This window comes from Aulonocara sp. 'chitande type north' Nkhata Bay, linkage group LG17 (genome assembly GCF_057382095.1).
Source record: "Aulonocara sp. 'chitande type north' Nkhata Bay isolate Kocher_YH1m ecotype deep benthic linkage group LG17, A_spYH_male_GT1.1, whole genome shotgun sequence".
Taxonomy (NCBI): Eukaryota; Metazoa; Chordata; class Actinopteri; order Cichliformes; family Cichlidae; genus Aulonocara; species Aulonocara sp. 'chitande type north' Nkhata Bay.
This window is the reverse complement of record NC_141360.1, coordinates 32,336,134-32,362,490: the sequence shown is the minus strand read 5'-3', so window position 1 is coordinate 32,362,490 and position 26,357 is coordinate 32,336,134. Positions and strand designations below refer to the sequence as shown.

Below are 26,357 nucleotides of genomic sequence, written 5' to 3'. Positions count from 1 at the left end.
TGAAACCAAAAGTTCTTAAAGCATTAGAGGAGAAAACATCGATTCACCAGGTTCAGACATCTTTACAATCCCGTTACTGGAGTGGATTTCTCCTTATGGGTCTGATTTACTGTGTTTTAATGGCTCACTTTCAGATCCGTCCATATCTGTTGTATTTTCAATAAATTCCAGCTAGTTTTATGAGACCGTGACAGTTCCAGTTGTGAAGCAAGAGCCTGAAATCTTGAACTCCCACACAAAACAAAACAAAGCTCTAACCATAATCGTGTGTCTCTGCAGGCTTCCTGTTGTTATGAGATATAATGAGGCTGTAGGTAATGGGGATGATGCAGCTAGCAGATGAAGGGCGGATTTCATGCAGAGAATGAAAGTAGATCAAGCTTTATTCATAAGTTTGATTGTTCAGAGGCAGATGGTCTGACACTAACCTTTTATTTGCTCTGCAGTCTTTATCAGAACAGAAACTTTGTTGTGTGTAAAAGAAACCTGTTGTGGTTTTCAATCATTACTACTTTTTTTCTGTAAAGTCTGCAGAGCATCTTGTAAGATTAAAGCTTGTACTAGGTTTGTGTTTACTGCTGGTTTCTTCACTGGATTTCATAATTAATACCTTGTTTGTTTTTATTTTTCCAGATTGGCGCCTATGACCAACAGATATGGGAGAAATCAGTGGAGCAGAGAGAAATAAAGGTCTGTTTCCTCCACACTTCCATGTTTTGGTTTGGTTTTTTGCTTTTTGCCATTTTCATTTTCCTGTTTTTCTCCTTCTGGTCTCTGCTTATTCATCCTTCATGTCTTGTGGTTCCTTTTGCATTATCGCTTCAGTTTTTATTCTGCCGTCACTTTTCCTATGTTTTCTTTTCACTCTTTCCTTTCTGTCCTCCTGGCTGTGTGTCATCTGCCCATTTGTCCTCACTTCACCTCCATCCTCCTCCTATCATCTTTTTCTCTTCCTCTCTTCAGTTTATTTCTCTGGTGAGTACACAGCAGGGAGGATGTTCCTCCTGTTTTCCCACAGTGCATGTCTGCTCATCGTACGCTGTAGACAAAATAGACTCTTATTGGTTACTGGTTTGTTATCACGTAGTTTTCAGGGTCACAGCTGCATTCCTGTGACCAGTCAGTGTGGTGTGTTTCTCTCATCACAGACCTAACAATGTGCATCCTCAACATCTAGTTCACAGTAGCAATGTGCACATGTGACCTCAGTTACCGTAACAACCAAAAGATGACACCTTAGTGCAGAAATTACTATACCAACATAGGAAGTTCAACCTCTGATCTTTTGACCTTTTTTAAATCAGAAAAGTTTTCTTGCATTTAAACTTCCTGTAGTTTTATTTTTTTTTTATTGAAGGAGTTATTAAAATTTCATATGCATTGAATCGGCCTCAGATGAGAGTTTTGCTATCTGACAGATCTGTGCTTCTATCACCCTCCATCCCTCATATAGTACTTCTTAGAGAAATAGACTTTTTAATCAGCTCAGTACGCGCACATACGCACGCACGCGCACACACGCGCGCACATGCACACCACTGACCTTGGTTTATGTCTGTTAAGCAATGGTTTCCCAGAGTCTGCAGCTGCAGCAGGAAGTACAGAGCGCATCTTAGTGTGGTACTGACACAAGATGCTCTAACTCCTAAGTGTTAATTATACCGTTTATTGGCTCATATAAACTCAACCAATCGGCATCATAAATCTAGAGAAACGAGTCTCTTCATTCTATTTTTAGCAGAAGACGACAGCTTATCTCACTAGAGAGGAGAACTGCTTTTATTCTTATCACAACCCTGATCATAGCTGCAGTTTATTTACAAACTGGAAAGAAAGTGTATTTTTGGATTACTTAATGATTTAAAGACCAATGCCATTTTATTTAATTGGTGTTAAGCCTTATTGTTACAACACAAACAATAAATGCCATTTGTCACTCATGAGCACAATCTGTTCATACACAATAAAACATCAGATACAGGAGCTGAAATTGTTTTGTTTTTGTTTTTTGTTTTTTTTTTAAACAATGTAAACTCTTATTAACAAAATAAAATTAGGATTAGAAAGACTTTACGTCTCAGTTGGGGTTGGTTATTAAACTTAACCAAACCTAGCGTGAGTTTGTTAATAGTAGAAATGTCTGGAGAAGAACCCAAGCTGCCCCCTGCTGTGCAGGCAGGAAACTACTGTTACTACTGTTTGAGGGCTTAAAAACAACTTGAAATGCAGCCAAGCATCAGCAACAAAAGAACAGATGAAAAGCAGTGAGAGAAGTGGTGATTACTGAATGCAAAGAGTGTTTGTAAATGTTAGATTTAAATAAACTTTTGTTTTGTACATATTTCACAGTCAGTCACAGAAGCAATGTTTAGCTTGTGAAGATAAAAGGCTTTTCACAGCATGGAGATAAGTGAGCTGAGGCCAGGCGAGATGCTCGTGAAGGACTTTACTGCTGCAGTAAAGACTCTACCTGCATCTACTTTACTCTCTTACACACATGCGCGCGCACACACACACTATATTAGCATGTAAATAGTGCTATTTAAAGATAAGAACCTTCACCGAGGCTCCATATCAGACCATTCGCTGATAACAGAACTTGATTGGCTGCTATGTAAATATTAGCATGAGCTGAGCAGATTCAGGTGCACCGCTTTATGTGGTATTTCACAGTACTCTTGGATATGTCTCACATTGAAATGTGCAGAATTTGAATGGACTTACTTAAGGACTTAAGGACAGTACTAGTGTTGATAGAAAACCAGGTTTCAGGTGATACCAAGACTAAAAATTGTACTCTCAGAAAGCCCAAACTTAGATCCAGCTGCAAGTATAGACGAGGAATACATTCAGTATGAAGTGATTACCTGTGATTTCCGAACTGCATGAACATAGTTATATAAAGACCAACACCATACCTCCCTTATTTTTAAACTTATGGGCTTTTTCTAGCAGCATGTCTGGATTATGGCTACGTTTGGAAAGGAGCTGCCAGAAAACTGAGACTCCACAAAAGTGGAAAAAGATGCAGGAATCTGGTGACTGACTAAAAATAAGTTTAATGTTTCAGCAGTAATTATGATGTAGAGTAATCGGAGCTTCTGCGGCCGTCTTCCTAAAAATGTTTCCAGAGATTTTGCGATGTGCACAATCTAGCCCTGAAAAACCAAACGGACGAGTGCTTGTCAGGAAAGATGTAAAAGGATACAGTAAATCTAGATACTCTTGCACGTTTCCACTTAACTCTAGTGTTAAGTGGAAACGTGCAAGAGTATTCAAGAGCTGAAGAACCTGTTTCCAAACATGTTTCCAGACACCTTTTCTGTGAACAGGCTGGTTCTTCCCAGGAAATCGGAGCCTCAGTGTCACCTCAGACAGGCCTGAGGATATTTCATAAACTTGTGGAGTCCTAAGTTTGAAAAACTACAAGCCTCAACTTTCCTAAAGACCATGACAGAAATGCAATTATTGGTCCTGTGAGATGAGTGGCTTTCCATGAAATTAGTCAGAACTGCTGCAGTAAAGCCATAAGGAGCCCAACGGTGAGCCAAGAAAAAGGCCGTGCACACAGAGGTGCACACATGTGTACACAGCACTGTGACCTCGGCTGTGTTTATAGATCATAATAATTTAATCCAAACTATTGTCGGGCTGCTTACACACTAATTCAGGCATTGTACTTAATCTCTTTCTCTCTCACACGCACGCGCACACACACACACACACACACACACACACACACACACACACACAGGGAGCTTTGAGCTGTGTTAATTTGCTGCCTCTGTGACAGAAAGGTCAAACAAGAGATTCATGCGAATTTTATAATTTATAGTCGCTCATAATGTTTCGGTACAGTTTGTTATCTGAGCTAACAGATAACACACAAAAACAGACACACACACACACAAATGGAGCGTATGCATCATAGGAGGATGTGACAGGCTGGCACAGGAAGTTGGCATGCCACAGGGGAGCGTTATTCCCAGGGTCATAAACTGAACAAAGCACCGTATTTAACTACAGCAGTCAAAATGAGTAAGCGCTATTACACAGTTTGTAATGACAGGGCTGGCTTCAGGGTCTGAGAGGGTATATTCATCAAAAAAAGCTGCACCACAGCACAAGAATCAAAATAAACATTAAAGTGTAGATGCAGTTCTCCACGAATTAATGGATTCTTGTACATGTAAATCTGCTTGATGTGTGTAGATGCATAAACTCTTAGAGTAGAAGCCGTAGCTGTGTGAGTGCACGGTGTGCCTCATCAGACACTGACCACACGTGTGTTTATGAAGGCATAAAGTGCACGAGCAGCGTGTATCCCTGTGAGTATTTGCATATTAATGATGTCTCTTTGTGTTGCACTCACTCTGCGTCTCTCTCCCCCTGCAGGGCTTGAGGAACAAGCCAAAGAAGACGGGACACGTTAAACCAGATCTCATCGATGTGGACTTGGTTAGAGGTGAGGGGGTAAAAAAATGGGGGCTTTCTGCAACATTTCCACATGTGCATAAAAGATACACATGTGAACATGAGACGGGCAGCATGGCCGTGCCAACCTCCCGTCGCTGTTAATGCCCGCTCTTTCTTTCTGCCTCGATCCATCCGTCTCATATTCATCACATTTTCAATTATTCATCAGAAGAGTCAGTTTAAGCCCCCTTGGTTAGGGACATAATCAAGGCAGAAACGCAGGCAGGGAAAAGATAAACTGAGTCGGGGGGAGGGGGGAGGGATCTGGTGAGATAAAAAAGATAGATGAGGAGGGAGAGGGAGCCTAAAAAGGAAGAAGCGAAGATTAAAAGATTAGCTGAGCTCTAATGTGACTCCTGGATGTATTAACTGATGTGCTTTTCTGCTCACAGCAGAGTCATTTGCTTTAATTAGCTCTCATTAAACTTGAGAATGTGTGTGTGTTTGTTTCTGTTTTCTTATCCTCAGGGTCTGCGTTTGCCAAGGCCAAACCTGAGAGTCCATGGACGTCACTGACCCGGAAGGGCATCGTTCGAGTCGTCTTCTTCCCGTTTTTTTACAGATGGTGGATCCAAGTCACCTCCAGGGCCATTTTCCTCTTACTGCTGGCACTCTATCTGCTGCAAGGTTGGTGTGAGAGTGTGTTTCTTTTTTCTTTTCTCACAACCCACAATCTTGGTGCTCTCAGTGGAGTGGAAATGCAACTCCTAAGTAAACTGTGGGACGAGTTGTTTGTTTAGTAAGATGTCAGGGTGAACACTCTCAACATCTGTAGTGGGTGTACAAATAAATAAATCCTGATTATTTGTTGAGTGAGTGACCTATTGCTTTGTCTTTATCTCCTGTCATATATTTGCTCTTTACATTTAGATTTGATCATATTAAACATGACCAAACTTTCAAAGAATGAGGTTAGTGTATGTACAATAATCCTGATTTTTTTATTTTTATTTTATTTTTTTATTTTATTCTTGGATATGCACAACATCAGAGGAGAAGTCTCCTTATATGGTCATCTTATGTATCAGTCGCACAGACTTAGACGACTCCCTGGCAATCTGCTGTTACTAGAGAAAATGTATTCTCCAATTGGTTTGCAAGTGGTTGCCAGCTGTCAGTCACAAAGGGTGCTGCACAAGAACCTCATGATTACTTTGGTCTAGCAGATTGTTCCGCTTTGATCGGTTCTGCGGCTCCTGATCTGCCGTGTTGCAACATTGATGTCGCAGCTGGGTTGAAGCCACGCGTGTATGATTGTATTGGTTTTTACTGCCATTTGAAAGAGATTCTGGGACAGAGGCTCAGAGATATGCAGATATAGAGAGGGAGAAGTTGCGATAGTTTGCAGAGCGTTTTTCCACAAGTCTCATGTTTTCAAAGTCTTTGCCTCTAGTTTTGTCTGAGTGGTGACACCTATGGTTCAGGAGAATAGGCACACACATTTCTACAGAGAAGCCCCAGCTCTCTGTTATTGAAAACCTTTGAAGGGTTGCCAATCAGAAGAAAGTGGTTTTAAAGTGGTAGGAGCTACAACAGTCTGGAGGATAAACCAAGGCCTCTTATAAGACGCAAATGTTCTGAACTGTGAATCATGCAAAGGTACTCCAGCAGACTCCCAGAATAAAAACATGGAGCTGACTATAAGGGTAATTTATTCCTCTTCTTTAGTCTTCAGTTTAAAACGAGGTTCACAAACTGCTTGAACAGCTGCCAAAGCGCTTGTAAAATAATGTTTTTCCTAAAATGCACAGACTTCTATAAGAAGCACCTCCAGGTTGCACCCACAGATGCACACGCTCACTCGCGCTCTCTGCACAAACACTTTCACGAGCACTGAACGGTATTTTCCACCACCTACATCACGTTGACCTTTTCTACCCTGAAGAAAACACTGTTGTTTTTCATCTCTCCCTCCACCCTTCCTGCCGACCTCGTCTACAGACCACATAAAACACCACACGCCTTCTTGCTGACACTACAATGAAAATAACTTGAAGTGTCAAGCTTTTTTTTTTTTTTTTTTTAAATTGTTGAGCATACACTGGAGAAAAAAAAAGAAGAAACAAGCAGAGAAGCAACAAATAAAATAGTAACATGGAGGAATGGGATGGAGAGCAGTTGGCCAATCCAGGGGAAGATATTAAAACTCATCAGTTCTTTTTGCATATTTGAGTTGGTGTGTTTTTCTGTTGCAAAACATTAACATTAGAGGAGCTTTTACTCACTTGAGTCACATTCAGACTTTTCTACTCATTTGTTAAACTTGTAGATTAAAACAAGCTGTATGTAATGTGTAGACCTGCAGTTTTGTCTTCAAGCTGCTACTGTTACTTTAATTTAATGTCTGTTTCTGCTCTAATGAATCCTGTTTGTTCATATTTCTCACAGTCGCTGCAGCATTCCTGTATGTGACCATCCCGCAGCCTCATGGGATACCGGCCACCGAGGTGTTTGAAGCCATCTTGCTCATGTTGCTGCTGGGCACCGTCCACTGTCAGATTGTCTCCACCAGGACCCCGAAACCTGCCTCCAGCAGTGGGGGGAAGAGACGCAGGTGAGGAAGGGAGAAGGGCTGAGAAGTATTGCTGAGTGAAAGCTTTTAGGAAGACTAGATGGGGAGGAGGTGAAGGCATCACATGAGATAAAGCCCTTCAGGGACAAAAGAGAGAGTCAGGAAGAGATAAAGAGGAAGATGTGAAATAACAAAGGCAGTATTTAGTTGATATACAAACCACGAGATACCAAAAGAGTGATGGAAAGAAAAATGAATGAAAACCTCTTTTGTTGCTGGGGTGTATCTGACCTCAGTTAATGTAAAGCGTAAAACACTCAAATCTGTACTAAAACACACCCTGGATGAATGTGCTGTCACTTCTTAAAGATGAAATGAGCTCTGTGTGTGTGTGAGAAAGTAGAGTAGTTTGCTTATTGCTGCTGTGTTTTGTAGTGTTTAGATTTGCAGTCTGTGAGTTTCCCTTTGTGTTTTGTTTTTTGTTTTTTTGGTTCAAGGCTTTTTGGTGTGTGGCTGCTTTTCTGGCTCACAGTAACGTAAAGACAATTTTCAAACTCCTGGGAAGAAAATTGGACCATGCCACTGTTTTGGAAAGGTTTTCTGGGGATACAGAAATAGTGTGCCTCAATACTGAATCAATCTTTGTACTTCTTGTGATTTTCAGGCGACAGAAAACAATCACATTTGATCAAAGAGGAGTTTGTTGTGACCTTTCTCTCTTTTCTTTATCCTACCTTTGGAGACATGTCGTCATATCAATTGACAGCAGCAAAATATTTAAATTAACTTTTTTTTTTTTTTAACCCAGTGATCATCATAATGAACTCTTTGCTTTTAAATTTTAAGAAGCTCTGTCCTGCACCTCTCCTGTGTGTCCTATATTAAAATAATGATAATCAAGTTCTTGATAATAATTTTTTATGTTAATGTCCTGCAAAAATAAACACAGAATTTCAGTTTATCACATTCACAACCCAAAGAACACCAGTGAAACTGGAAGCATCCTAAATCCCTATTTTATCATTTTTTTGTTTTGATGCTATTATAGTTAAATTTTAGGTTGTATTATTTCATGAATCTACTTTTGCAGAGTAACAGCCTAGATGATGATTTTGGGAGAATTTGCCTTTGATCTGTTTCAGCCTGTGTGTCCAGCAGGTGCCGGCTGAGTCACAGCACCTTTTTTGAGTTTAGCTTCCTGTGTTAGTTGAACCGTATCATCAGTGTTACGATGAAGGTGCAGCCAGACTCCCGGTGGACACACGGCTGTGGTGTCAGGAGTCTCCAGGTCCGCTCTAAGTGTCTCTCCACTTTTTTCCAAACCGAAGGAAGTTGAGGAAGGCATCTCAGATGGAGGTGCATAGGGAAGGCGACGGGTCTAGCACTACCGATAACACACAGGAGGGGGCGCCACACTCCCACTCAGCCAGCACCACATACAGCCTGGGCGCTTTCTTCCAAGATTTCTGGCATGATATCTGTAAAGCTGGGTGTGTATTTTCATTTTCCATCTTCCTACAATGAGATGATGAACATAGGCAGGGCTGGGCTACAGTTTGAATCCATTAATTTGCAAAGAGATCTCTGAATTTCAAACGTTGGGTTTTTTGAAAACAAAAACCCAGCCTTGCCTCAGAGCCTAACCTGGGCTTCTTTAGCTGCAACATCATAACCTAACGTTTATTTAGGAAGGGATGGAGAACACCGTCCCCCTCATTGGTCAACTAAACAGGCAAGCTTGGTGCTGAAATGTAAAGTCAGTTCTGCAGTTTAACGCCTGCGTAAATTCTGCTTCCTGTAGTGCCAAATCTTTCCCTCATTAATGAGGTGCAGGTGGATTTTGCAGCTAAATTTTATGCCAGTAATTTGCTGATAAAGCTATGTTTAAAAGAAGCACTGGGGCAAGAGGCGTGCATGTCTGTGGTGAGTAAAGCCCTAACCCCCATGCTTCTACTTGAACAAGCTTTCAGCAGACCGCAACAGTGTGGAACCTTTTTGAGATCCAAGTAGCTCTTTATTTGGGAAATCCATCCACTGATTATCTGCCACACTCACTTTAGCTCCAAAACACTTTCTTCTATCTGATTCAGGCTCTTTTATTCCAAAAATAGTTTTAGAAAGTATCAGAAAGCAGTATCACCAATTGTACTACAGATAAAACACTGTATTTTAAAATGCAGGTATCTTACTCGATGTCGACTTAGCTGCCATTACAAGCGTTTATTTTGTGTGAATGTTCCACATTACTGTGTTGAATGCATCCTGTTGTGAGTTTGCTATTGCATGTCTAATTTTCTAACTGTAATTATTTACTAGTTTAAGATAATCACAGCCCTGCCACTTCTCTGCTTATCTAAATATGTCTGTTTCTGCACTTTTCCCCCCCCCCATCGACCTCCGGTCTGGTTTTCTTTCTGTTCTTCCTCTCCTTTGCTTCCTACCAAAGGTCCAAGAAGTCCAAGCTTTCCATCGATAAATCCACAGAAACGGACAACGGCTACGTGTCGCTGGATGGCCGCGTGACCAATCGCAGTAGCGAGGAGGGGCTCCAGCTCCACGAGCAGCGATGCGATTTGTTAAATAGGGCTGACGAGGTGTGCTGGAACCCGCACACACAGCCTGCACACGGTCACGCTGCCCGCAACAATGGACTGCTGCTGGCCGGTGGTAATAAGGTAACCTATCAGTGTTCATTATTTCAATATTTTAACCCTAATATTGTCCTGGATTTGACTCTCATGTCACTTTGTTTTTAAGGAGCCGGCGTCAGATGAGGCTTCCAGTGAGGAGGACCCTGAAGCGTCCTACAGCACCCTCCGCAGGGGAGTGGAAAGAATGAACAGTGACTGTGCACTCCGAAATCGCAAGAATACGCACCACTATAAGAAACACTACACTGTGGAGGTTAGCATGGACACATTAACTCCTTCGCAGGAAGCTCATTCATTCATTTATACTGGACAAATTCAAACAAATGACAGTCATTTTCTCCTTTCTGTCAGGATGTCCCCAAGTCTGGTACCAGCTGCAGCTCCAGATGTTCAAGTCTGAGGACTCAGGATTCAGAGAGTACTCGACATGAGTCTGAGACCGAGGACCTGATGTGGGAGGACTTCCTGCACTGCACTGAGTGCCGATCGTCCTGCACGTCAGAGACAGGTGAGAGGAAGATGTAGAAATCATCTGCTGGGTGCTAAAGTCATTTAAACTCAGACGCATACCAGGGTTCATACGGGTGCTTGACATCCTTGAAAAATCTTGAGTTTTAATATTAACTTTAAGCTGTTAGATCCTCAGGCGGGCGTTTTCTGAGCTTTCTGACCAAAATAAATGGAGCATTTCTCTCCCACTACAAACTGTGTGTAAACAGTCTTGGTAACAAAATACAGCTAACACTTGTGAGATGTCATCAGAGGTGTAAATATTACTGCAGATGTTACTATGTCAAAGTTACTGTGACTCATAGAAACATTTGATTTTTTTTATTTCCTTCACCTAATTTTTTAAAGTATTTTATAGCATAAAATATGCTTTGGTTCATATTTAAATCATATAACAAAATATGGATATTACCTGTGACACTACTCATGTCGGCACTTATATTTAGGAACCGATTAAACGTGATCTCCTCCCTTTAGCCCCCATTTTTCTGGGCGTGGGTGTTTAACTAGTTAAAAACAAACAAACATCTGTCTCCTATTTTTGTGTCACACAGGAAAGAATCATCAATATCTGATGAAAAAACTTAATTTGGCCTTGCTGTGTATTATTGTGGCGTTTGGTGAAGTTTTCTTGTTTTGTGGGGTTGTTGGTTTTTTTCAAGTGGAGAGGAATGTCTCTAACAAGTTGGTTTGTTTACATTTGCGCATCTTAAATTTTAAGAGAAATGTGTTTTTTGAGTTTGTACACTATATGCGTATATGGCAACCATTTCCTTTTTCAGTGTTTTTGTGTGGTGCATTTTTCTCTGTTTTAACAATAGGGGAACAAAGGACATTTAGGTCGACCTGAGATGATTTGTTTTAATTTTTACATGGTCTTACTGAGGCGATAGTTTTGGGATTTTTTTTGGTAATGTGCTGGAAAAGCTTGAAAGTGCTTAAAGAGTGCTTGAAGTTGACTCTGAAAAATGCATATGAACCCTGGCATACCTTCCGATGACTGCATGTAAATAAGCACTATCGCTGCTCTTCCTCACAGAGGGAGAAGGAGGAGGAACGCCTGTGTGTCCGGCCAAGAAGGAATACAGAGACGACCCTTTCCATCAGGTCTGTAAATGCTCTCACACTTGGAGTTTGAGGATTTGTGGATTAAAGTACTTAAAACTTGAGTAACCAAACTTTTTCAATGACTGAGGGAGGTTATTCATACTCTATTGTATTTCACACGGGAATAGAGGAATCTTGCTACTCTGTCTGTTTGCTATTCTTTAGACCAAATCGTTACAATATCACAATTAGAAGAAAACAGTGAGCCACGACGTGCATAACAGTTATGACAAATTCATGGGAGGAAACGTCACATATGTCACTAGGATGACTTGAAGTTTAACAGGAATTTTGGTCACCCTACTTTTACCTCCACTTTTAGCAGTAATAAAGCAGAGTAGTTTCACTAAATAGAGTAGAGAAGGTGAAGGTAGAAACAACTAGAGTCAATAATCCAAAACATCAGACGGTGCACAAAAGAGAAGACGATGGGTGGAGACGAGTGTCAGGGGTGATTTCTGACAAAAGGATGGCAGCAAGAGTGAAGGGGAAGGTTTACAAGGTGGTAGTGAGACCTGAGTACGATTATACAGGATTATATGAGAGAGATGCGAAGAGGAGAGAGGGTGGATATATTGGAGAAAGGATGTCGAATATGGAGCTGTCACACAGAAGGGATAGAGAAAGAGAAGCTTTGTGGACATAGTGGAAGAGGACATACAGAGGAGGATAATGGGGATGGGGTGGGATGATCTGAAGTAGTAGTAGTAGTTGCCGTGAGGAGAGGTGTCAGTATTTAATGGTGTTTGGTTTCCCTGCAGGGTCACCTTCCCTGGCTGCACAGCTCCAACCCAGGCCTGGAAAGGGTGAGCGCCATCGTGTGGGAGGGAAACGAGTGCAAGAAAGCAGACATGTCTGTCCTGGAGATCAGCGGCATGATTATGAACAGAGTGAGTGACGCTTTCCATACAAGCAAAAAACACTAACGAGGGCACCATACTCATGTAGTTTGTATGTTTTCACAGGTGAATCTTTACACTCCTGGAATCGGTTACCAGGTCTTTGGGAACCTAGTTTCAGTAGCGCTTGGGCTCACACCCTTTGCTTACAGGTAATCCATACTACACGTGTGGTCAGTATTTGAATAGTGATCCAACTGAAGTCCAATCAGCTGTTATGAATGTTAAGAATGGTTTTGACCAGGACAAAAGTAAATATCCAGAACATATCTGTGAATAATTTTATTTGAGAACGCCAACTCGCCTACCTATGTGGTGGTTTCCACTAGGGCTGCTCGATTATGGCAAAAATGATAATCACGATTATTTTCACTGAAATTGAGATCTCGATTATTTGACGATATTTATTTAACAATAACAATGTATTGAAAATGACTTTTAAGATTGTCAAAAAATAATATAAAATAGTGTGCAAATACTGATAACAGTGCAAATGTTTGCAATATAAAAAATAAATGAAAAATGTAAACATCTATGTTTAGTGAACTTTGCAGTGTTGCTCTGTGGTGCAGCTACGACACTGTAGCAAAGTTTACACACTGTGTCTACTTGATCCACGTCGGACTCCGCGAACCCATAATGTTTCCACACCACTGAAGTTTTTTTTACCTCTCTTTTCAACCAACGGCAGTCACTCTCCTCTCCAAATAACTTCTGCTTAGCTTTCTGAGCTTCCCTCGGGTCCTCTTAATTGTTGTGACGCGTGTTCGAAATGCAGAGAGGTGCGCTCGATTTGCCACACGGAGCAGCGCGAGAGTAAAGCACGAGGGAGGGGCTAATAATCGGCTTAGTCATTTTTAATGATCGTTGAAAGCCCAGATCGTAATCGTGATTAAAATTCGATTAATTGAGCAGCCCTAGTTTCCACAGCAGCATTGTTACTGGTAGGAATTCTAACCATGATTATGCAAAACTGTAATGTTTACTCGTCATAATAGCAGTTTTCATTTTTTTTAACTGTGTTTTTTGAAGTTAAAATTCAGTTTGAATGATCATGTTAATGCCTGTGTGTTTAATATTGTTACATGTATCTGAAACAGTTTGGCAAGGTGTCATTTTAAAAAAAATATAGTAACTTAAGAATTTAAATGTGTGGATTTATTATTTTCCGACCTATATCCTTCTTTCCTATGCAGACTGGCTCAGTACCGTGACTTGGATCAGTTGACCACTCTCTCAGCCAATGAGCTTCTGTCTGTGGCGCTGGGGTGTGGGTCTGGTTCAGATGTCCTGGTAATCACCATGGTAACGCTCAGCTTCCTGGTGCGCGTTTGCCTTATCTGGCTCTTCTTCTTCCTGCTCAGCGTAGCAGAGAGGACATACAAACAGGTGCACAGATAAAAACTGTTGTCTGCTGATCGTTTGCAAGTCGGATAAACGGTCCCTGTACTTACAATCACGTCGATGTTTCAGAGACTTCTGTTTGCCAAACTTTTTGGTCACCTGACTTCGGCCCGCAGAGCGAGGAAGTCTGAGGTCCCACATTTTAGGCTGAAGAAAGTTCAGAACATCAAGATGTGGCTGTCGCTACGCTCCTACCTCAAGGTACAAAAGTAAAAGTCTTAAATGTACAACTGGAAAAACTTAAATGTTAAGTAAAGACACAAATGGAGAAACTGTTGCATTTGCAGAGACGGGGTCCTCAGCGTTCGGTGGATGTCATTGTATCGTCTGCTTTCCTGCTCACGTTGTCAGTCGTCTTCATCTGTTGTGCTCAGGTAACTTCTGAAGGTGTCAAATCAGCAAAATATACAAGTTTTTGTTTTAAGTTACAAAGTGGATAAATCATGGAGAGAAATGTTACAAAAAGTGTTGCTCTTGCCCTTTCAACTTTCTGCAGGTTTTTTTCTTTTGTTTATGTTTTTTTAAATACTCAAGTCCCCTAAAATGAGAACCAGCCGATTCATTTATGTCCTCTGTGATGGACATTTGTTTTTGGTCTATATCCAGGGGTGCACATAAGTGGTCCACAGGTGTGCATTCGCTGTCAAAATAAAAGACGCGCACCAGATAAGAAGTTGCAACGCGCGTTTGCGTACATATAAAAAGCACTGTTTTTGTCAGCTAGAGTGGGATTTTCACGGCACATTCTGCACCACATCTCTGTGCGTTCATCATTTGTTTGCAGCCAGCTCACCTCCTGAAACCACTTTTCTGAGAATACGCGCTTCTTTTGAGGTTTGGACTCCTTCTGACATTTCTTTGGAGGTGGAGGAACACCAAAGTAATTGCTTAAAGGAGCTCGCTTCTTCGACATCTTTAAGAGTTCTAAACAAATGTCTGTCCTCCTTCAGAAAATCGTATGTACGCAAACGCGCGTTGCAACTTCTTATCTGGTGCGCGTCTTTTATTTTGACAGCGAATGCGCACCTGCGGACCACTTATGTGCACCCCTGTCTATCTTTTGACCAAGTCCTGATGTACTAAATAGAGAACATCGTGGGTTTTTCACTGATATCTCATGTGTTTGTATGGGCTCTTTTTGCTCCAAAGAGGCAGGAAATCACAAAAAGTTCAATGGGAAGATTCCTCTACACGGTTCTCAGAGTATATTAAATTGTCATTCTTCGGTTAGTTGTCTTTAATCTACTTTTTTTTTTAAAAACTCTAAACTACAGCTCATGGACTCACAGTGACCTGGGTACTAATTATTTCAACACTTCAAGGGAAAAAAAATCCCTTCTAACTAGGAATTTATGCTTCAGCAGGACACCTGCACTGTAGCTACGTCGTAATCACAAACCCCCCTGCAGCTCTACAGCGTAACCTGAAGCACACTTCCTGAGACTGAGACTATATGTCTCATCAAAGCAGCTTGCAACTACTATGCACCATCAATTCTTGCTATTCAAAGTGTAGAATCCTCTCGTCCATGGGAAGTCTGGACCCTCATGTGAACTTCCGGGGAAAAAACAGCCTGCATAAGCCTAATCACACTATAGCTACCCACCAGGTAGCTCATCAGTATATATCATGTAGCCCAGTTTCACTAACCCACTAAACTTTGCTGCTATTTTACTTTTCACTGTTTGTTTGTTTTTTGGCACTGAAAGAATTAGTGTTTTAACTTTCAGTGGCGCCGCCATGCTCGTTTGCACTTAGGAACTGAAGGAGTGTTTGACATCATCAGCTCTGTTTATAAAAGTGATCAAGCAGATAGCACTGCAGGGTAATCCGGCTGTGCCCGTTATAGTCACTTTAAAGATGTTGTAATCAAAAAGATTTTATCTTTACCTGAAAAGCTGTGAGGCCTCAAGATGTTACATAACAGCTTTTTCCACATTAGCCAGTAAAACAAGTTTGTATTGGCTGCAGAGCCTAAACCTGCACATGATGCAGACGAGTCTTACATGTGTTGCACAGTTTCTGCCACCAGGGGTCAGTCATACAATTAGCAGAACAGTCAGCTCAAGTAAAACTGATCTGTAAAACTGATAAAGAGCAAATATGTGAATGCATCGACCTTCAGAATAATTATTTTGGGACATTTACAGTACTTGTGCTGTAAAAAAGGGAAAATGAGTTGAAAGACACTGCAGCTTGTTACAAATGTGGTGTTTCATATACATTAAAAAAAATGTAATTACAGTATCAGCAAGTCTGTTTTATTTTTGGTTTTAGAAACTGAACAGTGTGTTTATCTCTCTTCCTCCAGTTGCTCCATGTCCATGAAACGTTCCTGGACTGTCACTATAACTGGGAGCTGGTGATCTGGTGCTCCAGTCTGACTCTGTTCCTGCTCCGGTTCGTCACTCTGGGCTCGGAGACCAGCAAGAAGTATAGCAACACCTCCATCCTGCTCACTGAACAGGTACACACACACACAATATACAAGTATGATCAGTGTCGTGTCCAAACTCTGACCCTGATCCACTGCGTTTCTCACAGATTAACCTGTATCTGAAGATGGAGAAGAAGCCAAACAAGAAGGAGGAGCTGACACTGGTCAACAATGTTTTAAAACTGGCAACCAAACTACTCAAGGTACACACACTGTCTCAATATCCTTTCTTGTTGGTCATTTGGCACCAACTGCCCCTGCTTTTACAATCTGACTCTTTTTTTTCTTTTCTTTTCCTTTTCTCCAGGAGTTGGATACTCCGTTCAGGTTGTACGGTTTGACGATGAACCCTCTGCTCTACAACATCACCCAGGTGGTCATCCTGTCTGCTGTGTCGGGAGTCATATCTGACCTGTTAGGATTTAACCTGAAGGTAATTTTATGCGTGAACGCTCTTTAGTCACATGTATCTGTTCACGTCTGTCCTGTGGTGGAAACCCCCCCCCCCCAAAAAAACCTCTGTCCTTTGAGGAAGTAAAACAGTAAAGGTGCAAAACAGACAATGTGGACTGAAAATCCTTTTTTAGCACCAAAAATGAATTTTCAAGATTTGTTGGGTTAAAACACGTCATAATCTTGCAGTGTAAATCAAATCCCTGGAAGATGAGTTTGTGATGGAGAAGTACGTGTGCTGAATTCTGACCTATGAGGGAGCAGATGAGCACTCATTTAAAATCAAAGTACAGTACTGTGCAAAAGTGTTTCGCCATGTTGGAAAAACACTTTAGCTGAATCTACAAAAATGATAAAGATAACACAGTTTGATATGAACCCAACTTGACAGAGAACAAAACAAAATGCTGTCAACATCCAAAGAAGAGCTTCGAATGTCCTTCGAGAAACATGGAGAACTATTCCTGGACACCGCTTAAAGAAATTAGAAGAAAGCTGCCTAAGAGAGTTCAGGTTGTGTTGAGGAATAAATGTGTGCAAATGTAGACTTTCAAGCTCATTAGAATTATAGAAACTCTGTTTTTTGCCTTTGCCTGTTTTCCGTATTTCCATGTATGTTTGCACATTTCAATAAACTGTTCCACCCATTTCCCCAGCAAACTATAAAAAATGAAGACTTTTGCACACTACTGTAAGTTACCGTGGTGATCGAGGCAGATTTAAATAAAATGGATTTACCTGGCTTCATACTATTGGGTACAGTTTCCAGTATTTAGCAGAGATATAAACGAAGTAGACCAAATGTCTAATAAGCTGACACCTAATCTGGCTCCTCCTGCAGCACTGTTGATCTTACCTTTGATACCTTTCCTGCGTTTTGTTGTTAAACTGTAGCTGCTCATTGGCTGAATTCTCCGATTCGAGTGTCTGACGTGTGTTCGTTTGTTCCCGTTCACAGCTGTGGAAGATCAAATCATGACAGTGGACTGAGAAACGGCGTCAACACTTCACTCTCACTGACTGGCTGAACGCTCGTCCGACTGGCCCGACCCACCGAGAGACCGAGCCTCAGCCTCGACATATCAGAGTGCTTTGACCTTCAACGTTTCCACTTTGTGCAATTCACAGACTATTTATTTACCCATTCAGTGTTTATACCTAGGCTTTATTTGAATTCTAGTTTCTTTCATGTTTTTGTGTTTTGTGACACAAAGTTCGGTTTTTACCTGTCAACAAAAGTGTTATGAGTGTTTCCCCTAGGTTACCGCTTTGGAGGGGAGACTTCTCGCTTGTTTGTTTTTTCCTCCCCCCTGCTCTAAAGCAAATCTCCCCTGTCGTTTTAGACGGATCAAGACTTGTTGGGATGCTTTTTGCATTTACACACATGAAGTTGGCTTCAACAGGAGTAACATTATCTTCACTTCACAAACAAAAACACAGTAGTGTGCTTTTTTTCCCCTCTCGCCCCCCCTGAGTTGTTGGTAGGGGGAACGCTGTGTGAACATAAATTATTATTAAGTGATGGTTGAGGTTCTCAGCTCGATCTGCAGCTTTTCATTTTAACTCATTTGCAGGCAAAAATATTTTATTGTATTTTTTCCCTTTTTTTTTTTTTTGCTTAAACTGAATGTTATTTATATGTTGAGTTTCAAAACAAAACAGATTTTAAAAAGCAAACGTTAGTCCAGTGGTTTTATTCAAACAAACTGAGTTCGTCAAACATTTTTTAATTTTATTACAAACAAATACTGAAGGTGTAACATGTTCTTTAAGATAGATAAATGCTCCACACGGACACCTTTAGATCAAGCTGCTAACTGGTTTGGTTAAAAACATTGCTGGTGTCTTGCACCTGTTCACACTCAGGCCACATGCAAATATCTCTTAAGGGAAGTTAACAGTTCCATTCTCCAGGTATTTAAAAGCAAAACAAAACTAGAGAGCAGATGACATTTACCAAAACCAAAAGGGAGAAAAGCGACACGGCCGCAGACGTGTGAACAGAAAGAAGACTGAACATGTCTACAGTTATTCTTCACTATTAGACGGCGTGACCTGAAGCAAGACCTTTCAATTTTTGCTCCAGTTTAATATTATGAGCCCCATCAATGGTTTCAGGAGCATTTCCAGCAATACGCGAGTAGATGGTAACACTTCCCTCAGAGAGCTGACACAGCATCTACTGTGTCCATGAAATTTGCAGGTAAACTGGTTTCAAACGGCTCGACGGTGTCACCCGTCAGCTTTCTTTGTTCAGAACACACGCAAAGCCACGTGTGCTTTATTTCCCAAAGGGCCACATGAGAAACACTGTCGTGGAGGGCTGCACCAATAAGCTGAACTCAAGTCTGCTCAGTATTTTCTCTCTTTAAGCTGCAACTGATAAGAGAAGATGTTACAATTAGGCAATAAAAATGTGAACTGGGGATAGTAGGCCAACATTTTATTGTTGTTTGATTTCAACATTCCCCAAAACTGAAAATAAGTCTAAAGTTATACAAAGTGCTACTGCTACTTTGCTGGTAGTTTAATGGAGCTTTTCAGTTCTTGTTTCTTGTTCAGTGAGAGAGATCCAGTCGGTTTTGGGCCTAAACAAGTGCATTAAAGTCAGATTCAGTATCTGATATTTATTTTAACACTTTGCCCAGACTGAGCCACCTGGCAGCTGTGTGGTAGCTATGTCACCATCTTCAGTCTCACGCTCCTCTGAAAGTAGAACAAACCATTTTAGTTGCAACATCAACAAAAAATAACTGACAGAAATACCACTTTCAGGTCTGGGTTCATTTCAGTCATTTAACGTTGCGTGTGCTTTTACAGTACGACAGCAGTTGTAGACCCCATCATCTCGAGCCTATCCAAGCATGCGTTGCTGCCCCGTTTTCTAATATGTTTTCCTTCCGTTCTTTTACAGACAAAAATTAGTAACTAGACTATGAGACGACACGTCTCATCCAGGGGCAAAGAGGAAAAGTCAAATCTGTCCACTTTGTTTTTCCAACTGAAGCTCTAGACTTCCTGCAGTGTCCTCAGTCAATCTTATTACGGTTCAGCTAGACCAACCAAACATTGACTCTTATTGTTTACTTTTTTTGGGCGATATCTCACAAAATCGCAACGCTGGTCTTGACTGCTCTCTCCCTGGATGTGTCGATTTGTAAAAAGTCAAGTTCTTGTATTTCTCTTTATGATTAGTCTTGTAATAGCGATTCAAACATACCAAATGACCACACAGCTTTACCTCGGACTTAAGTTCATATTTAGACAATGATAAATAGCCACATCTCATAAAACATAATTTTATTACCACTGTATTTAGTTGCACACACATGAGTAAAAAAAAATTTTAATTATCATGGGCCACCAATGGTCACATAATGCCCACATCTGCTCTAATGTATCTTCAACCCGCTAACGTGTCGATTAACAACAGCCAGTATCAATTCATCTCTAAGTTGAGGAAAGCTTACCTTGGGCCCCACCACTAGCTGCTTCCTGTGTGGATGCCCTTTAAATACACAGATGACTGGACCGACAAAGATTTTTGGTAAATCTCAAACTGAAGTTTTAATGTTAAAATGTGAACTGATAACTGCAACTTCTCTGGATACGTCATATAACAGCATAAAAATAGGTTGCCAAAATGTAATGTGTCCAACAGCTCGTTAAGCAGCGCACCTGCATAGCAGATGGTTTCATTATCGACTCCCAGTCCCAGATCAAACAGTTTCAGCTGTCCTAGCATGAAGAAGACAATCCCCAAAAAGCAAAATGTTGGATAAATGAAACGGAAACTCGTACTGGAGATCTCTGCCTCTCCCTTCACTCCACCAGGTCAAATCTCAATTAGAAGTTCATTCAAATAATAAAACTGAACCCTAAATAAAGGCAATCACAATCAACTCAGATATTTTATAAACTGACAGGACTTCACATAAAATGCTGTTGAACGCTCGGAGCTCCTTTAGACGTTGGTGAAGTCTTTCTTGTGTGTGAACAAAGACATGCACTTTAAAAACACGTTCTCAATGGAAGAAAAGTTACTTTGTATCAACAATATTTTTTACATCACTCTGTGTGATACAGTTTGTGTGTGTCTGGTGTTATAGCGAATGCTAGTTCAGCGTGTGTACTGATGATTTGTGTGAATTAAATCCGAAACGGTACGTGAAGTAATGATGCCCACGGAAAAGAAACAAATGGTTGCCTCGGTTCACTGGAACAAGCTTCATTCATAAAAATGCGAGCATAATCATCTTCAGTGTGTTTGAGGAGGAAGACCAAAGTGCTTTTAATTTAACTGTATTTGTTTGTCTCTTCTGGTTAAAGAATGTATTTATAGCGTTCTGGTTTTAAGAATATTTCCTTTTTGTTCTTTCATCATTTATTTGTACAGGATGTTTGTTCCTCACCTCTTTAGAAAAGGCATGCTCGACTGTTTTTGTTTTTTAGCAACGAGACTTTTGAATCACGTATATGAGAGTGAATCTGAGGAAAGGACTGTTATGATGCTGTTTTCCAAAAGTCTAAATATTTACTGTTTTTTCTTGTGAACTGGTCTTTCAATAAGATCTGTTTTTATATGAATAATTAAAAAAAATGGATGTTAAATCCTTTATTCTTTTGTTAACTGTTTGTGTTATCCTTTTCCTTCAGTTGTTTAAATATTTATAGTTGCACTTGATCAACTGCTTCTTACAGCAAAAATATCTAATCAAACAGATCAGTCATCTCTGAATGTTTCCAGACTCTTAAAGAAATTACAAGGAAAAAAAACTGCCTAAGAGTTCAGACGGTGTTGAAGAATAAAGGTGCTCATACCAAATATTCACCTTCAAGCTTGTCAATTCCATTTTTGCTTTAATGTTGCCATGTATGTGTGCACATTTCAAGAAATCACAGCACCCATTTCCTATTTTCCTAACAAAATATAGAGAAATGATGGATCCATCAAGACTTTTGCACTTTTATACTTAAAATGCATTTTAAACACACATTAAATTAAAAAAAAAAATAAGGAAAATTATCAATAAGAAAAAATTTGCAACTGCAGGTTTTCTGTCTGAGCAAGCTGGATAGCATAGTGGTACGACTACACGCCTCTGGAGACGGTGTCTCAAGTTCAATTCCCACATGCTGGCATCTCTATCCAGTAAGGTGTCAGCAAAGCCTGCATCAGGTGATAGGACGTTGTTGAATGCCACTAGACAAGGAACCCCAGAGCAGAGGGTTACATGAGCAGTTACTTTGTATTGACATGTATGGAATCTTTCATACCCAACACCCAAGTGTGGGTAGAAGAAGGATTGTAAATCATCTACAACCTAATATTTTAAAACTTGGAACTCAGCTGCAGCTTAAGTAAAGTGTTAACTAACACAGAAAACAAGGAGATTATGTGATGCAATCTCAGTGTTGTGTATATAATAACACTTCCAAAACAAAGTGACTGCTTCAAAAACCTTTTTATTAGAACAATACAGCAGATATAAAGGTCTATTGCAATCAAACACCACCAGAGCGAACTGTGTGCTTCAGACAGTATGCCCTCCCCGAGAGAAATAATTTAATATAAACTAGAGAAAAGAAAAAGAAACAGAAAAAAAATGGAGATGAAAACAAAAAATTCTTCTTGCGATGCAAAGACGATCGATCAACTTTCATTTTACTTGCACACCTAAAAAGTTTACACATCCCCAGAAACACAAGCTCAGAAGTGTTTTATTGTGCAAGTTGTAAGATTTTGGTATAAACTTGAAAGTTCATCTCGTGTTAATTAATCATGAGCCCTTTAAGTCGGAACGTTTGGAGGGAGGAACGTTTTGGCCCTCGCCAAACGAAACGAAACAACGAAGCAAACGAAAGAAAAGAAACAAGTAAAATTAAAGCTTGAAATGCAATAACAGCAGTGAACAAATGAAAATGCAATCCAAAAAAAAGAAAAGAAAGAAAGAAAATTGTTTTAATTTTAGTTTTAAATATTTGTGGTCTGTGGACATGAATCTCATCAAGAATCATGTAGAAGGAGCAGAAACTAATGATTCCAGTTTATCTAATTCTGGGGCCGTGTTTACAAAAATATTGTGAAAAGTATCATTTATGCGTTTCAATAAATCATTTAAGGAAATATTAGAAAAAATAAACATATAGTGGTGGAGCAAAAATAAGCTTTAGGTTGAATTCAATCAGAGAAAGAAGATGCTACATATTTAGATAACTCATAAATATATAATCATAGTTTTTGATGTTAAGACGAAATCTGTGTTGCTCGCCGTTTGTAAGGTTTTCACGCCTGTAAGTGACTCCCGTGTCGCCACTGGAGACGGCGTACTATGTTTTGATAGGATTTGGATGTTGTGCCAATAAATTTTCTCTAAAACCTCCCCCACCTTGTGTCCTTACACAAAAAAAAGTTACTTGAAGCGCCTCCCACCGAACACTGGAACAAGTGTAGAATTGACACCTCTCCCCCTCGGCTCTAATTGGTTTACCATCTATCATATTTATTCTTGCAATCATTTTTTGTCATTTTTTAAATATATATTTCTTACAAATCTATAACCCAAAGTTTAGAAATCTTATTTACATGGAAAAGTTGTTATTTTTGTTTGGTTTTTGTTGTTTTTTAAATTTTAAAAGTGACTATTAACCCTTTTGTCCGCATTTGCAAAGCTTCACAATGAGAGAAAGAATCAATTTTGCACTCAATTCTTTTCTCCCCCCCCCATACTTTCATTTGTTTGCATCCTCTAAAGAGGCAACTTGGAAAACAGCATTCAGCAAAAAAGAAAAAAAAGTAGTAAAAAAAAAAAACCAAAACAAAAAAAAAATGTTTGGTTTTTTTTCCTTTTTAAAGCATGAATCACGCTTCTGCTGGAAACCAAACCATTAATCCAAGAAGAGAACGTAGGGAGGTTTGAATGTCTGGCATCCTCCCGGACAAAAGGATTACTTCCTGGAAAGAGTCTCAGAAACTGCTTTTATAAAACACGCTGTCACAGAAGTGGTTTTATAGTCAAAGCAAACGGAGCCAGAGGAAATGGGGACAGACAGGCAGACAGAGTTGGATTTAATCGCGTCCTATGAGAAGGACAAGCCACTTCGGTCTTCAGTTTGGGGGTGAAGTGAGTGTGTATGTGTCTGTTCGTGTATATCTGTGGATGTAAGAACCAGTGCCTGACACAGTTTTCACTGTGTCAGTAAATGATGAAAGGGTCAGTGTATGTTTGTATGTGTGTTAGAGATTGCCATCCTCAGTGCAGCCTCCTCCTGCCGTGAAGCGAAACTCCTGCAGGTTGGAGACGCCGTGGAAGTGAACGAAAGCCCCGGCGACCACCAAGATGTGGAACAACTGATGGGAGTGAAACTGCGGAGGGAACAGCAGGACATAAGAATCACGGTGAAGAGTTTCTAATCCAAACATGTTTCCTTACCGGCGACAGACACTCACCCAGATGTCACACTTGCCGGGGAAGAACCTCTCGGGGATTCGGGCGGCGTACAGACAGGCTCCGGTGATGTAGAGCGTGGCCATGAGGAACAGCCAGCCCATCTGGCCAATGGTGGTCGCCTTGATCAGACCCTCACTGATGACAAAGTGCAGGGTGGGAACCACGCCACTCAGACCAAGGCCCACAAACACGCCTGAACAAAGAATGGACACAAAGTGAATACACGAGTGAGCAGATATAGCAAGGGCCGCTTTAAGAACATCGACTGTCAACCAACTTAAACCTGTAATAACAGATTTTTTGACTCATGGATTATTAGATTAGACAACCAAGCAAGTAACACCAATCTTAATTTTTTTACTGAAAAGATTTTAACCAGTGTTGAGTTTGATCTCTATGGGTAATCCAGCTTCCTTAGCTACAACAGCTGCCATAGACTCCAGCTGCCCCTTATTTTAAATTAAAATGCTTTTATATATATTTTTAAATATTTTTATACCAAATCAATCAGGGTTACGTTGAGGCAAAACTTAGTGCCACACCTTAGCAGCGAAATATGAAGTTTATGGACCAAATATGGTGTCCTCTATTGTAAATAACAGGCCTGAAGCCACATGACCACAAACCCAACCCATCCTCACTTATCCCAATCTACCTGCTCTGACTCCTCTGTACTGCGGAGTGGCAAAGAAGTCGCACTGTGATACGGTGATGGCAGCCAGTCCTAGTACACAGACCACTATCAGGTAGATGAAGCAGGGCTGAGGGGAGCAGTAGAAGGAATAATACAACCAGGGGACGAAGGAGCCCATGATCAGGAAGGCGATCCCACTGTAGTCCAACCTGGAGACACAACAACATCGTGAGCTTACTGCTGAAGAAAAGACGTCCCCAATACAGCATGAAGACCGAGACATTTCTTACTTGGAGAAGACTCTGGACACGCCCTCAGAGTGGCAGTAGACTGTGTGGAAGAGCCAGGAGAATGAAAGGCAGAGGATGGCTCCCAGGAAAAACATCCCGATCACCACCTTCTCTTGGACCGGAGCCACAAAAGACATGTTGGGTCTGAACATGTACATCAGGCCCAGACAGAGGAAAAACAAACAGCCTGCAGAGAGATGAGATGACAGGGTAAGATGGATATCAGTGATATTAAAATGAAAAAGTATCAGGACTCACAATTTCTCCACTACAATGACGCCGAGGTGCACACTCTCACACGCCACAAGGTGGCAGCAGAGAGAAGAACAAAACTTGTTTATAGAGGTGTAGAAGGAAGGATAAATAAAGAGTTTTAAAAACCTGGGATCAACTACAACTCTTCCACTCAAGCAGAAAAATAACACACTGGATTTCCTGGACCCATCTACTGACGGCAGTCGCTTGGCTTTCGACACACACGTTTTTATGCAACGTAACAAGTTAGCAGGTTTGCACAAGGTTCTCTGTTACCTAATGAAGTCTGGATAAATATGCAGATTAGCTGAAGAATAAAATAAGGAGTGGAGTAATACATTTCAGAAATACACACAGGAAAAAACAATCCCACTCCTGTTATTTCCAGCCGTTAACCCTAATCCTGTTCTCGTGGTGTGTGTGCATGTGTGCGTGTGTGCGTGTGTGCATGTGTGCTCCAGTACATCTGCCATCTCATCATGCCTCAACATTTTTGCAGAGACAATTTAAGATTAGGATAAAAAGGTTAAAATGAAGAATACAGAAAGTTAAAGATGCACAAAAGTATTGAGTTTTAGAAAACTCTCTCAGTGTGTGCGCGCGTGTGTGTGTGTGTCTTACCTAGCAGGTGTGTCCAGATGTTTCCCGTCTCTGTGTGGATTCTAAAGATGCTCTTGAAGCAGGCGCGAAACGAAGGCATGGGAGGCCTGTGGCCGTGAAGCAGGAAGTCGTTGTCCTTCAGCCAATCGGGGAGTACATCGTGAGGAATGACGCGCCACCGACCCTCCCACATCTGATTGGTTAATAAGGGAAAAAGAGGAAACATCTACATCATGATCTGGTATGAATGGAAAACTGCTGCAGTTTACTGGACTGGAGTGCAGATCAGGAGTGTCAAATGACAACTATTATGCAAATAAATATACTGACTCCACCAATTTACATACAGCTATTTTTAGCTACAGGACACTCGTCCAGGCTGTGCTGTTTCAAAAGCACACACTCTAATTCTTATAGTCGCGTGATTATTTTTATTTCGACACAGTGACGCGTCTTTACATCACAGTGTCATAACTGTTTGCATCTGTATGTATCAAGAACCACATCTGAAGAGCTTCCTGCGGCGTAACAGTGCTGGCCTTTTTTAGCTTTATGCTCTTAAACTGCACTAAATTACTGAACTCTTTTTTTTTAACTCTCCGTCTTTTGAAACACATTCTGTATAAGCGATAAAAAAAAAAAAAAAAAACTAAGCAAACACAGAACTCTACCGTAGCT

General features: G+C 40.7%; 2 protein-coding genes across 5 annotated transcripts in view; one reads left to right on the top strand and one right to left on the bottom strand.

Moving 5' to 3' along the window:
* LOC147310390 (protein PHTF2) overlaps positions 1-21,274 on the top strand; it is a 57,020-nt gene extending 35,746 nt beyond the window's left edge. For 2 of the 4 annotated variants that reach the window (XM_086269745.1, XM_086269744.1), the window contains 18 exons: positions 634-690; positions 4,396-4,465; positions 4,945-5,103; positions 6,865-7,030; positions 8,317-8,478; positions 9,435-9,663; positions 9,746-9,892; positions 9,991-10,147; positions 11,189-11,256; positions 12,018-12,146; positions 12,222-12,307; positions 13,352-13,544; positions 13,629-13,760; positions 13,847-13,933; positions 15,871-16,026; positions 16,104-16,199; positions 16,304-16,429; positions 17,408-21,274. In XM_086269745.1, coding sequence (XP_086125871.1) covers positions 634-690; positions 4,396-4,465; positions 4,945-5,103; positions 6,865-7,030; positions 8,317-8,478; positions 9,435-9,663; positions 9,746-9,892; positions 9,991-10,147; positions 11,189-11,256; positions 12,018-12,146; positions 12,222-12,307; positions 13,352-13,544; positions 13,629-13,760; positions 13,847-13,933; positions 15,871-16,026; positions 16,104-16,199; positions 16,304-16,429; positions 17,408-17,428 — 2,241 coding nt within the window. In that variant the 3' untranslated portion in view covers positions 17,429-21,274. The other 2 variants (XM_086269742.1, XM_086269746.1) reach the window with 2 other exon arrangements.
* A 625-nt stretch (positions 21,275-21,899) lies between these two features.
* Positions 21,900-26,357, bottom strand: part of adipor2 (adiponectin receptor 2) — a 33,070-nt gene continuing 28,612 nt past the window's right edge. Inside the window, exons 4-8 of the mRNA XM_086269747.1 lie at positions 25,701-25,872; positions 24,825-25,011; positions 24,556-24,743; positions 23,900-24,093; positions 21,900-23,815 (exon numbers count right to left, since the gene is read on the bottom strand). Of these exons, the coding sequence (XP_086125873.1) occupies positions 23,687-23,815; positions 23,900-24,093; positions 24,556-24,743; positions 24,825-25,011; positions 25,701-25,872 (870 nt within the window). The 3' untranslated portion in view covers positions 21,900-23,686. The remainder of the gene's footprint in view (positions 23,816-23,899; positions 24,094-24,555; positions 24,744-24,824; positions 25,012-25,700; positions 25,873-26,357) is intronic.